The sequence below is a fragment of the Rhizopus microsporus genome (genome assembly GCF_002708625.1).
Source record: "Rhizopus microsporus ATCC 52813 unplaced genomic scaffold scaffold_28, whole genome shotgun sequence".
Lineage (NCBI taxonomy): Eukaryota > Fungi > Mucoromycota > Mucoromycetes > Mucorales > Rhizopodaceae > Rhizopus > Rhizopus microsporus.
In genome coordinates, this window is record NW_019671943.1 from 172,771 (window position 1) to 186,749 (window position 13,979).

The 13,979-nt window shown below is 38.8% G+C and overlaps 4 protein-coding genes across 4 annotated transcripts; 1 reads left to right on the forward strand and 3 right to left on the reverse strand.

Annotated features, from left to right (window-relative positions):
* Window positions 1–22: 22 nt before the first annotated feature.
* On the reverse strand, window positions 23–4,467 carry RHIMIDRAFT_242143 (uncharacterized protein; the record flags this gene model as incomplete). The annotated part of the gene is made up of 11 exons (XM_023609724.1): window positions 23–332; window positions 383–991; window positions 1,045–1,192; window positions 1,248–1,442; window positions 1,500–1,938; window positions 1,996–2,205; window positions 2,256–2,497; window positions 2,545–3,218; window positions 3,273–4,054; window positions 4,102–4,247; window positions 4,290–4,467. 11 exons carry the CDS (start codon window positions 4,465–4,467, stop codon window positions 23–25), a joined length of 3,933 nt encoding a protein of 1,310 aa, XP_023461691.1.
* Window positions 4,468–6,637: 2,170 nt separating this feature from the next.
* On the reverse strand, window positions 6,638–6,972 carry RHIMIDRAFT_82074 (uncharacterized protein). The gene has a single exon (XM_023615746.1). It carries the CDS (start codon window positions 6,913–6,915, stop codon window positions 6,736–6,738), a length of 180 nt encoding a protein of 59 aa, XP_023461692.1. The 5' UTR covers window positions 6,916–6,972; the 3' UTR covers window positions 6,638–6,735.
* Window positions 6,973–8,086: 1,114 nt separating this feature from the next.
* On the forward strand, window positions 8,087–11,052 carry RHIMIDRAFT_270841 (uncharacterized protein). The gene is made up of 5 exons (XM_023612213.1): window positions 8,087–8,512; window positions 8,567–9,201; window positions 9,250–9,725; window positions 9,781–10,382; window positions 10,429–11,052. The coding sequence occupies exons 1-5, from the start codon at window positions 8,411–8,413 to the stop codon at window positions 10,804–10,806; spliced, it is 2,193 nt and encodes a 730-aa protein (XP_023461693.1). The 5' UTR covers window positions 8,087–8,410; the 3' UTR covers window positions 10,807–11,052.
* Window positions 11,053–11,837: 785 nt separating this feature from the next.
* On the reverse strand, window positions 11,838–13,209 carry RHIMIDRAFT_82151 (uncharacterized protein). The gene is made up of 5 exons (XM_023615747.1): window positions 13,179–13,209; window positions 12,815–13,116; window positions 12,640–12,769; window positions 12,355–12,567; window positions 11,838–12,292 (listed from the first exon to the last, which is right to left on the reverse strand). The coding sequence occupies exons 2-5, from the start codon at window positions 12,967–12,969 to the stop codon at window positions 11,999–12,001; spliced, it is 792 nt and encodes a 263-aa protein (XP_023461694.1). The 5' UTR covers window positions 12,970–13,116; window positions 13,179–13,209; the 3' UTR covers window positions 11,838–11,998.
* Window positions 13,210–13,979: the final 770 nt, after the last annotated feature.

Sequence of the window (13,979 nt, forward strand, 5' to 3'; positions counted from 1 at the left end):
AGCAGTTTACAATAAAATTGTTTTATTTTATATATCTAACTGGAAATTTAGTGAGCTGACGTTGTACATCTTCACAATAAAGTGCGTCATAGTCAGCTCCAGGCATAAGACATTGCAAACGAGCGTCTAATAACCAATTGATATACTCGTTCTCAAGTAACTGTGTATCCACTTCATTTACAAGTTGGAAAAGCACCAAGGCGTCGTGCCGCAGCATGGCAACACGTTCTCTACTGAAGAGTAAGTCGATGGCTAACTGTCGATGACGTGCGCTGTGCCAGTGGTATCGAATTGTATTATTACGCGACTTTGATTCGAGGAATAATCGGAAACTACAGACAGTATGAGATGTGAATTTTTGTCTTTTTTTTTTTATATATACCTGTCTGAACCGTCAAAAGCTGATCTGATATCTACATTAATCAAGCCCTCATCAATATCTTTCAGGTATACTGCACGAGATACAACTTGATGCTGACTACTGGCTTTTTCAATAGGTCGAGAAGAGGAAAAGAGCCAACTGTATAAGAGCCAAATGAAGGCAATGGCGGCTACTGATACCTTTACAGCAAACGGTAACATATCAACAGTATCATGGACGGTCTGAATAACAGGATCCACATACTGCTCATACCAGCCTTCTTTCTTGTCTTTTTCTGAATTGACTGTTGTTGAAGGCTGTCTCTTGATGGTGCCTGCTCTCTTTAAAGAAACTGTGTCTGCCACTTCTGCACCTTTAGGTTGGAACTGCTTCTTGGCTTCGCTCTGGACGATAGGCACAAATATCTCTAGGTTTTCAGACATGCCCTTCATAGCAGCTTTGCTGACAATACCCTTCACAAGGATATTCTTTAAAAACTTGACACCTGTATGACAGGCTAATTTACAACGATCCTGGCTGACCCAAGTGATACAGTACTTCAAGTAAGGTACAAAGGCGTCTGCGTAAGGTAGCTGTGGCGTTTTTGTCGTTGTCATGACAACATAACACCTGCACAAAATTTAGTTTAGGCTTATGTATATATATATATATATATAACTTACAGATAATCTTCTTTCTTTTCAATCACTTGTTTCTCGATTGCTTCTGCTTCCTTTAACTTCACCATTGCGTTATTTACAGGTATAATATACTTGAGTGTACGTTCGTAATTGCCATCAATACCCTTGCCCCACTTGGTCATGGTCAAATCTAGAGATGGTCTTTGTATAAGTCATTGCTATACATACACTTTTTAAAGGCTTACTTTTGCTTTTATTTTCAACCGTCTTCTTTTCCCAAATGTCGATATAATTTGGATTATCGTCGTCAAATAACAGGTAATACAACTGCTTGGCAGACACAGGTAATTCTACCTCTGATTCAAGCTTATCCAAATGATTAGAGCATCCACAGCTCACAGGGCCGGTAGGCGCTTTAAAGTCCTTGGGTGGGGCGTGAACTATATAGAAATCAATATCCGGAAAGAAAGAAAGAAAAAAAAAAAGATAAAACGTACCATCATCACCTTCGTCATTGGTAGTAACCACACTCTCGCCTTGATCTGCTACTGTTATCGTATCCTCTACAGGAACATTATTCAGAACCGGTTTCGATTTCTTGGACTTTAGGATACTCTGATACTCCTCTTGCAGCTCCTTTCGTGCCTCAAAGAACCCACTACCGCCTGCTACTGTAGCAGCCATCATGGCAGCAGCTAGTGCACCCGATTTAGGCTTGACAGGAGCCGAAAACTTGCGAGGCGCTGACGACTTCTTTTTCGTATCTGTTGACTTGCTCGTAGCAGACGAAAGCTCTGGCAAGGATGCGGCGCTCGAACTTGCTGAAGGAAGAGGTTCTGCAGCAGACCGGATGATGGTCTTGACTTGATTGTTGCCTTTCAGCTTGGAAGCAGATAACGAATGAACAACGTCGTATGTCGTTTGAAGAGGCGCAGGCTAAAAAAAAAAAAATAAATGTGTGCGTGAAAAACAGATATTTTTTCTTTTTTTTACCTTGGATGATTTTGCGTTTTCGATGGCAAATTGGAGTTTTTCACGAAGTACCTCGACGTCATCCATCAATGGTATAAAGACCAATGGTTCCTCAGATACGGTATGTGCCAGATCAATGACTAGAGCACGGTTAGAGTTGGTGCCGTCATTGGCGATGGAGGTATCACGAATGATTCGAACTGCTTTGATATCTGTCAAACGAACTGCGACCTATACATAGGATGTGAATTTATCTATATGAAATAAAACTGGAGACTTACAGTGTTGACACAGTTCATCATCATGCAACTGTAGAACCAAAATGTCTCTTGGGTAATAAATCCTTTACCCGTATATGAGTATCCAAAGGTCGATACGGGTTCTTTTACTGTAGTTGGTAATTGGGCATTGAGCTCTTGTTCGAGCTGGTCTACAGATGGATTGGGCGTAGTGGGCGACATGGGAAGCTCAGGGATCTGCTCGATGGTCTTCTTTGGCTTCTTTTTCAGTAAACCAACAAAGGCTATAAAGTGTTATGACAGCAGTTTTGTGTGTATAGGCTTGCTTTACCTGTTAAAACAACTTCTTGTTGACCCACTCCGCCAAACAGCTGTCGGAGTTCCTTGTTGGAAGTATCAAGATCCGTCGAGTACCCAACGAGGTCGACTTTTGGCACTGCCGCATCGTCCGTTCGTATGGGCCACACGATCTGATTTCCTTCTGCATCAGAGATAGATGTGGTTGAAGAAGTAGGCGGTAATTCGCCCACGATGTCGTCATTGCTACTGCTCTGGAACATGCTGGGCACGAGTGCCCAAGGAATGCCCCATGAAGAGTTATTGGCAACACTGGTAGCGCCGTTGACTGTTGTCACTGTTGTCGTGGACGTGCTTGGAGATTGCGTTGGGTTTGAATCGACATGTATGCTTTGTGTAGTCACCGTATTCGAATGAGCCGCTTCACGAACAAAAAGAGGTGTGAGTGAAGTTGACTGGGACAACGTTTCGTTTTCGGATACATTCGACAACAACACGATCGATGGTTTTTCTGGTTCACTCTCATGAGATGCATCTTTTTCGCTGAGCACAGTTGCTTTTGGCTTGGCACCTGCTGTATCCGCCATATCAGACGTCTTGTTGAAATCCAATTGTTCGTTTTGTAGCATCAGTCGCTTTGATTTTTCAAATGCGCCGATCCATTCACGCATTTCTTCCTCTGTTTCGGCCTGAAGTACAAAAGATGGCCTATATATAAAATTTACATGTCACTGTCTTTAAAGGTAGGGTCAATGAACTTACTGCTGAGCACACACGACCTCAAAGCAAAATCGTCGATCGATATCTGTGATTGGCTTGACGTCGCAGAGCAGAACAGACACACGATCCCCAATCGCAACCATTCCCTTTGATCGACTGTTTGAGATGTAACAACTACCAAAACATCCATCATACAAAAAGAACCAGCGTCGAATCCAATTGTTACGGGTGGTTCTCATAAAGAGATACCCCCATTTTTGGCTGCTGATTGTGGCTAGGCTGGATGTATAGTCCAATGAATGTCGATTACTGTGGCTCGCGCTCGTGTATTTATCCAAATCTCTAGGAGGTCGTATAATATTCAGATAATCGCTCTCCAATACATTTCGGTTATGCTGTAAGTGATGTAATTGATAATTGCATGTGTCTTTATCATCAAGTAGCCATTGTTTCCAGGAACTTAGATTGGATTCTATTCTTGACCAAGAGTCTGAACCACCTTCAAAGTCCTTGAGGTGATATAGAGTGGCCAAGGTGAACTTTTCGACAAGAAAGTGTTCTAGAAGGGAACGAAAGTGAAGTAATCGAACAACGTGTTGTCCGGACATACGCACATATGCCTTTCTTGCCTCATATAGTCTAAATGCCTCTTCTCGTAAAGCCGAGGCTTCCTTTGTCTTGCTTTGAGAGACGTATTTATAGAGCTGACTTTCGTATCTTTCCAAGCATTTTTCGTACTGCTTTTTAAAGTCCTTAAACTCCTTCAGTTGTACCTTCACAAATGATTGAAGCGGCTGAATAAAGTTATCCTCAAGGTCCGAAACCTAAAGTACAGCTTTAGTAAAGTCACCATTTAAATCATTTGCATTACCAATTTAGTCTTGAACGCCAAACTTGTCTGTAAAGCATCCGAAAAGTTTTTGATGACAGCTCCCGTGAAATTTGGGTCAATCATGATACTGTCGATACCAACTGGGATAACCTTTTTGCAGAGCGTGTTTGTTTCCAGGTTGAATTCTAAGTTTGATTAGATGGGTTTAAAGTAAGAATTGATCTTACTGTTGAGCTTTTCTGCATATTGCTTCATGTATTTAGATAATGAATCTAACCATTTTTCGAGCAAGTCAAGTTGTTCATCAAAATGCAAAGAAGAGGAACGATAGACAGGTGAATCGGTAATAGCATCATGTAAAGTTAATAACGTTGACTGAACATGGCTATTATTTACAGCTTGCATTCTAAGGCAAAGAAAAAAAGTAAAGAAAAAAAAAAGAAAAGAGAGGCGTATGACGAGCCCGTTTTCATCCCTCCATTTGCTTATGCGCGGCCAATAAAATTGAATTTCATTCTCCTCTTCTGCCCCCAAACCTAGGTTGTGTGTATTGTCAGCTAAGGAGGCCATGTTGTACTGTTACTATTTTAGACAACGCATGTTTTCCCCCTTTTTTTATTATGCTCACGACGCAGAGGAATAGCTTAGACTTGAGAAAATCTTGGCTATCGGGTCAAGAAATTTGCGCATGCTTAATTACAGGTTAAATGATTGCCTTTTATGGAACATGAATACCCAAAAAAGTCTATTTCTCTCTCTTGCTGCGCCTTGGTTAAATAGACAATACAGACAGTACATGTGACTCATTGCACGATAAGACTAGATGATGCTGTCTATTTTATATGAAGAGAAACTTTTCAAGAAATATTTGTTTTCCTATCTATCCAATGCTTTGATCGGAAAGGTCGCATAAACCAAAGGACCGAAAAGCCTAAATATGCAGAAATACATGTAAGTCGCATAATTATTACAAATTTAAAAAAAACTATTACCTTTCACAAGGAACGACCTACAAGAAAGACTAAATTAGAATATCGAATGAAGATTAAAAATGAATCTTGCTATCGGATGAGCACACCGTGCTCGTCAAGTGATCTCTCGCAGGAACGAAGGACCATGAAAGTTTGCTAAAGGTATCAGTGTTGAATTGACTGATTTGAGATTGGGAAAATGGTAGGAAAAGGAGAGTCTATCAAACACTGAGTCAAGCCAGACAAGCCAACTGCCAGCGAAGACAGTGTATCTCGAAACCTTGCTGATTTTCCGGACTTCATAGCCACGCATTTTGGATTCACGCACATTAATGCGCCCTTGATATCTTGTGACACCTGTTTATTCTTCTTTGTCAACATAGCTTTTGGATGGTAAAGCTTCTGGTAGTAATATAGGTATATTTGGGATGTCATATGTTCATTTGTAACGCACACATTGACATGCTTACCGTACAGCTGCTCCTTCCATCTACTTATCATTTATCGAGAGCCAACAATGTAGACAGAAGCGGCTAATATTTGTTTTAAAGTGGCAATGGATCTGCTACATGATCTTGAAAGCAAGATATCATACTAACCTTTGTATGAAACTATAACAAGCAAGGAGCCGCCCAAACAAGAGGCTCTTATGGTGGAATTTCAGAACAATCAAAGAATGAATCACCATGACATTCGCTGTTACTGTTGTAAGGAACAGGAGCATAAGAAGCGCGATTGTCAGGTTGGTCGAGCCCATCAAGCAAAAATTTCAAGACGAGTGAACCTGTCATTAAGGAAGTTGATAAAGGAAATTTCTATAAAAAATCAGATACTAATAATTTTCCAGGCTTGTAGTCTGAGGGTAACTTTTGTTTTCTCTTTCTTTCACCATTGTCTTTCTTGTTCAAAGATTTACCCAGTTCACACCAGCAATTGTTTATGGATTCAGAGTCAGTAGATGCATCAGAAGTTAGCCAACAACCATTGTCTTTGCTGTAATTCTTCCAGCGTACGAGATATTCTCTATTTGCAGGTTCACCTCGATGATCGATAACTGCTTCGATCTCGTATAGCTTATCTCTGGGAATGATCTCATACTGTGAAATAGGCTTCAGCTCTTCTGGAGAGTAACTTCGCGACATGATAGTTTCATCAATATCACGAAGAATATAAGAACCACCTTGCGTTTGACGTACGTCTCGATATGATCCTTTATAAACAGGTGAGAGACTATCTGTCTGCTCTCTGCCACGTGCCATAACATAACTCTCTTTAGGGAATGACAGCTGATGGTTTTTGCTGTCGGCCTTTTCCTTTTGCCTGTCAGTGTAGATATCGATTTTATTCTGTATAGCGGGAAAGACAACTTGTGACATGTAGTCAATTTGTTCCAGCAATGCATCATGCGAAATGTACTCCTTTTTCAGCTTATTTCCAGCGCCGCCTCTGCAGTCAATGTAGTCATTCATATTGCGAGCGAACATTAAAGGGAATGGAGTAGATTGCAGTCTTGCTGAGATCTTATTGCTGATCACCAACTGCACAGCTGGAATGAAGTGATGCCAATCATCAATAGCATCTTCCAATGCTTTTGCCAATGTTTTCCTGGAAGTTTGGACATAACGTTGAGCCGCATCATTAGCCGAGGGATGGTAAGGAGTGGTATATCTCCTATCAATGCCCATTGCATTGAACATGTTTTCTAGAATCTCATTTTGAATTCTGAGCCATTATCACTACATACAAAGTGTCTAGGATAACCAAGTAAGGAAAATGTATCAACCATGGCATCTGCAACGGTTTTAGCCTTTTTGTCTAGTAGGGGCTTCAGTACGCAGAATCTAGCGCAGATATCGATTAGAATTAACATGTATGTATACATGTTACTACATGATTGGAAAGGCCTTATTAAATCAAATGCGTAAGCAGGTCGATGAGGATTGTAGCCTTTTCTAGCAATATTGTACTTTTGGCAAGTATTGCACTTACATAGTCAACCGCATCAGCCAATAGATTAGGCCAATGAAGGTTTTTATTGTGGATCGCTTTCACAATGTGATCAGCACAGAAATATCCCAGTTTATGTACTTCGCCTAAGATCTCCTCGTAATCTTCCACAGGTGGAATTATATAGCTCTTATCACTGAACTTTGAGGGACTCTGGACATAAAAAACCTTTTTGTTTTCTTTTAATATTTTCAATCCATGTTCCTTTCGTGCACTAGGCTTGTAAGCAAGATTTTGACGTTTTCCTTCGCTGTCATCCATACCACCCCCTACCAGTCCTTTTTCAGAAAGAAAAAGACGTGATAAAGCACCAGGTAAAACGTTTTGAAAACCGGAAATATGGACAATGTCAGAATCATTGGATAAAGTGCTCGCAACAACAACATTAAGCCAATACAGCCCATCTTGGTCTCATTAAATAGAATTTGTGAAAATCCTCAGTCCTTTCATTTATATCCCAACAGTGCTTCTAATCTTAAAGCATAAATGGAACTGGATTAATATGATTGTCTTTACTTTTTTGCTATTTTTGTTGTTTTAATCTTTGAATTAACCGTTTTCTACAATTAAAGTATTCTAATAATTTACTATTCGTTTTCAAACTATCAGCATCAAACAAAAAAGCCTCGTTCGAAATAGTAAATGTATCAATTGCAATTTTCTTGATAATTAGGCAAATACTTGGAAATAGAGAAATCAAATTGTCTAAGAAAATTATAGTAGTCTTTTTTTTTTTTTTCTGGTTAAATTCTACTATTTGAGCACCATGATATATAATTGTATTATTAGTCCCTGTTGCGATTTGTTAATTTTATTATTTTAAGAACATGTACTAAATCTGAAAGTAATTACATTGATTGTATCTAATAATAGGCTATTTCAACTCAATATTATAAGAACAATGATAATTACAAAGGATGAAAAGCGCTTTCACTATTAAAGGCGAGCAATGAGGGGACATAAGCGTATGCAATAATAACTTAGTCACACAGTGCAGCACTGTCTCTTGATGGTCAGAGATGATCTGCAGATAGTTTGAGATGATTTGAGATGGATTAAAAAAGCCAAAATTTAAGTAAAATAATAAAGCCAGTTTTGCGAATTACTGAACCTTGTAATTCTGTTCCTCCCAATCACCTTCATGCGTTTGCCCTTTGAGAAAGTTTTAACCGCCTTTTGATAAAATAAAAAGCCGCTCTTTTGATTTTTTTATTGGCCGTCAAAAAATCGCCCTTTGCCGTTGGAACGACTATATTTGTATTAACTAACTAATCAACAGCTATTTTACTATCTAATAATAATAATTTATTTCCCGACCGTCTTAATTTAGGTAAGTGGGAATACGGCTGACATAAATCAGTGTTCTTCATATGTCAGGTCAACAGACACAAGAGGATCTAAAGGAAATTGCAAAACAATTATCAGATGCTTATTACAAAATACTACAGCATTCAACATTAAGCGAGCAAACGGTATAAAAAAAATATAATATGTGTGCTATATTGTTGTTAATGTCCTTTGAACAGATCTTGGATTCCTTGAGTTTATTATCCAAGTACAGCCATGATCTACCCTTGTCATGGTTCACCAACGAGTTTTTAGATCAATTATTTGCTTTGAAAACCAAGTTTGAAAACACAAATGGACTACTTTCTATTATCACTCTCCTATCAGCATGGTTGCGTCTGAGCAAAGATAACGACCATCGACAGAAACTAGCACTTGATATACTCGAAAGTATCTTAAGAAAGGACGATACGGCTAGATTACAAAAGGAAGCTTGGATCGGATGGGTTGCTCTTATCGGTAAGGGCAATCATGATGCTCGAGTGCTTGACGGAATGATCAATGTAGTCGAAAGATACGGCCAAGCGCAGTCGCTCGAATTGGACGCAGGTCTGGCGCATGCTTTGGCCATGACAAATACATTGAATGAATTTGAGATCGAGCCCTGTCAAAGACTGTTGAACGTGTATGCAAAGCACGCTTCAGCCAGAGGATTTGACGGTGCACGTGCATTGATGGACGCGTTGGAGCATGCGACCGATGTTCGGTCTCAAGAAAAACCTCAGACGCGAGCAGAGGCAGATTTGGCCACACTTGTGCAGTTAGTGATCGATTTAGAGGACAAGGCTCGCTTATCAGCCTTGGCGGGTATAGTGTAAAGTGTTGTTGATTAGAAAAGACGATATCACTCACCTATAAGTAGTCGAGCACTTCAGTTCAATCAAGGCAAAAATACAAAAAAGGTGATTAAGCAAAGAGAAAAGGCTGAAAAGGCACTCATGGAGCAACTAAGCATTGCATTGACATCAGGCCATGCTTGCCAGGATACCCTCGCCTATATCGCCTCTCGGTGTCTTTTGCAAGTTCCTGAAAAAGAACTGACTCATCTACCATCGGCTGACCTCCTGCGCGTCTTAGTCTCAAGTTTGTTGACCAGCGCACTGGCCATCCAGCATCAAGAACCGCTCTCTCGACTGACCAACTCAAAAGAGAGCGTTGAAGAAATAAAGGCGTTTGTTGATCAGCCTCTGTTTAAACAAGTCGGCCGTATCTCACGCACAATTGCAAAAATCATTCAGGTTGTGGATATTCGTCAAGCCGAGCATATCATGGATAGATTCGTAGGCTTTTCATACAATGTCTTTATTGACTGGGATCAATTTATAATATCCAATATAGGTATACATCTAAAAAGAAAAAGAAACAAAAAAAGACAATAGCTTATGGTTATTAGATGCCGATTTATATAAGCAAATCGAAGAACATGCCTGGACATTTCTCAAGAGCGTTTTGTTTTCATTCACCGTGATATTGAAGGCGATCGCTGTGGATATACCCAATGGACAAGGCCTAGTCGAGGTTCCAAACGCCGCTCAAGACACTCTGTCGATCTTTGCCAACCTGCACTTTATCACACATCATCTTGGCCAAGGTGCCGGTCGTCAAGCGTATCAGGATACCCTGACGAACGTCGTAGCCTATCTTTTACAACCTGACCATCAGTGCCAGCTCAACCGACTTTTGTCAAGTGCGTTCAAGGAATACAGCCAGCCGCTTTATACAAACGACGCCACACCTGCCGTTGAACTCTTGTCGACCGTCAAGCAGATGCGTCTCTTGTTCTTTACGGATTTACTCGAACAAACGGTCAAGAGTGTCGATGATACCGCACTCGAACATCAGATCTTACCCGTCATCTACCCGATCCTCAAATGGAAGCGTGTCGAAAACAAGGATCTTTATGAAAGCGCACACACGGTCGTCATTAGCACGTTTCTAGCAGCCAAGCCAGTTTGTTCTGAACTGTCGATTGCTTATGCCGATATACTGATCGATGTAAGACTCTTTTGTATACTGCTGTTCTCTTATTAATTTTATGTAGAATTTTCCTGAGCCTATCAATCTTGATCAACTCCGTTTTGGCTTCACCACTATGGTCAAAGCACTATGTGAAATCGATGACGCCCTCGCTTGGTTTGTCGTGAGCCGGCTGATCGAAAAAATCCATAGCCTGGAAATGGTAAGTCGAGCAGAGTACTTGACGGTGCTGATTGATATGCTCAAACCACTCTCTTTGGGCCCCTTTTTCCCATCCATTCTCGATGAGATTCGAGCCCAAGTCCAAGTTCAGACGCCTAAAATGCAACTGGCTACCCTCAAAATCATCTTTGATACCGTGAGTGGGCCTGGAATATCTGATATGCGACGAAAGCAAGCTGTGGGTTGGTATTTGAATTTAAAACGTGAATTGAAATTATGATTTTATTAAATAAAGCGTTTATGATGAAGATTTCTTTTCATTGACAGAAACAAAATGGTAAGTGACGATTAAAAGCATGGTGATGACTCCAAGTGAATTAGCAATAAAGGCAAGTTGGTTATCGGTAATCATGATGTTCTTTAAATAGTTTAGTCATCATCTCAACATGGTTACTTCTTTCTTACCTTTTTTCTTTTATTGGAAAGAAGATGGACCTGTTGAGAGAACGCTAAATCCCCGAAAGAATTTAAAGTCCTAAGTAAAATAAAATTAATTTCTTGTACTGCTGCAAAGGAAATTAGGGTTCTGCTATTTGCACAGCACGTTTGCACTGCATTTTCACACCTGGTGATATAAGCAATTCAATTTATACTACACCTATACCTATACAACACTATTTTCAGCACTGAAGTATAAGAGAAGCATGTGTCGATGAGTCTGTAACAATTTCTTTATTATATTGAAATGAGAATGGGGTTGTTATTACAAACAACATCATTTTATAAGAAAACAGAATTATTGCATGAATTTATCACGGCCAACAGGAATAAGGCATGAAGCGTCTATAAGAATAATGCGTTTTGTGGTCAGCTTTGTATACGTTTCTTTCTTCAAATAATATTCTACAAGGTGGATTGTTTATAAGGTAAACGCGATAAATATGCTGTTTGCTGTGCAAATAGCAAAACCCGGGAATTGTCAGTTCCTTTCATTGGTATGTGGCGTTTTAGGATTTTTAAAAGTACATTACCTGCATAAAATGGCCAAAGCGGTAACTTGGGCGGGCGTTTTAGAACGCTTGGTGTTGCTGCTCGAACTGTTGGGGTTATTCTTCCTTGTCAAGATAGATTTGAGCCGTACACTTGTGTGAGATCCCATTTTTTTTACCAGCTCTGGCCAAAACAATTATTTTCCAGATTACTATTTGTGAAAAAGATTTATTCCTTAAAAACAACAGTTATAAGATAAAATTCAAAAAGTTGATCAAAATACTTTTAAAATTGGGCAATACATTTTCAAACATCTGGTTAAACTGGTTTCGTTTCCAAGGCAGAATGTCGACATGGAGAGTATTCTATTATGTAATGAAACATTAATAAGAGTGTGATGTTTAATAACAGAATGAAAGATAAGTTTATGAAGCATGAAACACAAATATGATTTTAAGTCAGCAGCAAGTAAATAAAGAAAACTATCCATCATCATCGTCTTCTTCTTCATCGTCTTCTTCTTTATCATCTTCTTCTCTATCATCTTCTTTTTTATCACCTTCTTCATCATCATCTTCTTCATCATCTTCTTCATCGTCATCTTCATCATCTTCATCGTCTTCATCATCATCCTCTTTTTCAAAAGTGGCTTTTGTTATCCAAGCATTGTAATTGAGCTTTTTCTTTTGATTGACTTCAGTTAAAATGTTTTCGATATCATTTGCGACACTGGAACTGTTATCATGATAAATCTTTCGTAGATTATCCAACATGTCCTAAAAAAGAAAAAGTAATATAAGATAATGCAAAATATTAGTTATCTTGTCCGTCGCCTTACATCAACTGTAGATAGAAAATTAATCAGGTTTTCTAAAGATCCTGTCTCGATTTGCTTCAACGACTTAGGAAAACAAAAAGAAAAAATATCCTCCAATTTGTACTCTTTTTTCTTTGGTAAACTGATAACAGAGAGCTTTCCATTGAAACCAGCTATTTGGATTATTGGCATCTTTATAAGAGGAACATCTTGGGCACGGATATACGGTAATTCCTTTATAAAAGTGTTAAGATGGCACTTTGACGCAATGGTGGACTTAAGCTTGTCTTTGTAAATCTTTTTTACTGTTGCTTTCTTGGCCATCTCTCCAGTACAGCCATCGACTATATTTTCATCATCCTGTATCATCACCAGCCGCAAATCCAACTTAAATTTTTTACCGACTTTTTTACAACTGCCGCTTATGGTGTCACCCCTAAAAATAGTTAGACGAAGAATAAGTTGCATAAAGAATATTTACCATCGTAATAAAACATCTTGTCTTCTTCCTAAAAATAATTCAAAGATGTAGCTCCAGAATTTGTATTGGTAATCTGCTTCTGAATAAATCTCAATGAACTGCTTCGAAAAGATCCACGGGCGGTCTACATGCATGTCAAGACTAAATGGAATCATTTTTAGTAAGTGCTTTCCAAATATTTATAACTCCTGATTAATGTACATGAAAAGATAGATGTTCTGAATGACTTTTTCCTGCGTTTCTTGGGGCTTATAGTTTTTAGTGGTGTTTATAACATCAGTAAGCTTTGCCAGAGTCTTGACCTATGTGTAAAAGCAGTGGTTTTATTAGTCACCAGAGATCATTTTTATCAAATGAAAATTACCTTTTTGAACTGAGTAGCTATTTTTTTGATGTTCTGCCAACCATTTATCTTGACTAATGATTTGTTGTTTGAGCTTAAGACGATATTGTTTTTCAGCAAACTACAAAATACAAATAGTTAATACATCTATAGAGAAAGCCTAGAGTATATACTAATAAATACCCAGCAAAGTATCGGTTCCTATAAAATGTGCCGCCTTTCTTCCGCTTTTTTCTTTGCTGCTACATAATAAACAAAGATCAGAACGTGGGTTTGTCAATGCATTTAAAAATATGGATATGCCTCATTTCCTTCTATCTAATTGAAATAACAAAGTAGGTTGCTAGGTAAGAAAAAAGTTTTGTCCTATAGTTTCTTTAGACATACTTCTTTTCTGAGCTTTTCTAAACCTGCTTTTTTGATTGTATTTTTGTATAAGGTTTTTTCTGCAGCTAAGGACGCAGACGAAGCAATAAGGGCAGACCGTCTTCTTTTTGTCATTTTTGTACAAAAAAAAAAGGGAAGGGTATAATGTTATTACACGAAAGAAATGTTTATCTTTAGATGCAAACCTATTAGATAACTAACAAATCTACGTTATTAGTTTGGACTCCCATGAGCACGTGCGAATTATAATAATTTTTCAAGGATTTTATAGTATATATTTTCCCAGTTCTCGTTTTTACTACACATGCGACATATTAAATTGTTGTAATTGCTATCGCTGTAAATGCATTTGTTAAACTCTCTTTGTCCATCCTTAACACGGGTAGTTTTTCAAGCTGGCAGACTAGGGCCTGTTCTTCGTAATTGTTGAAGGCA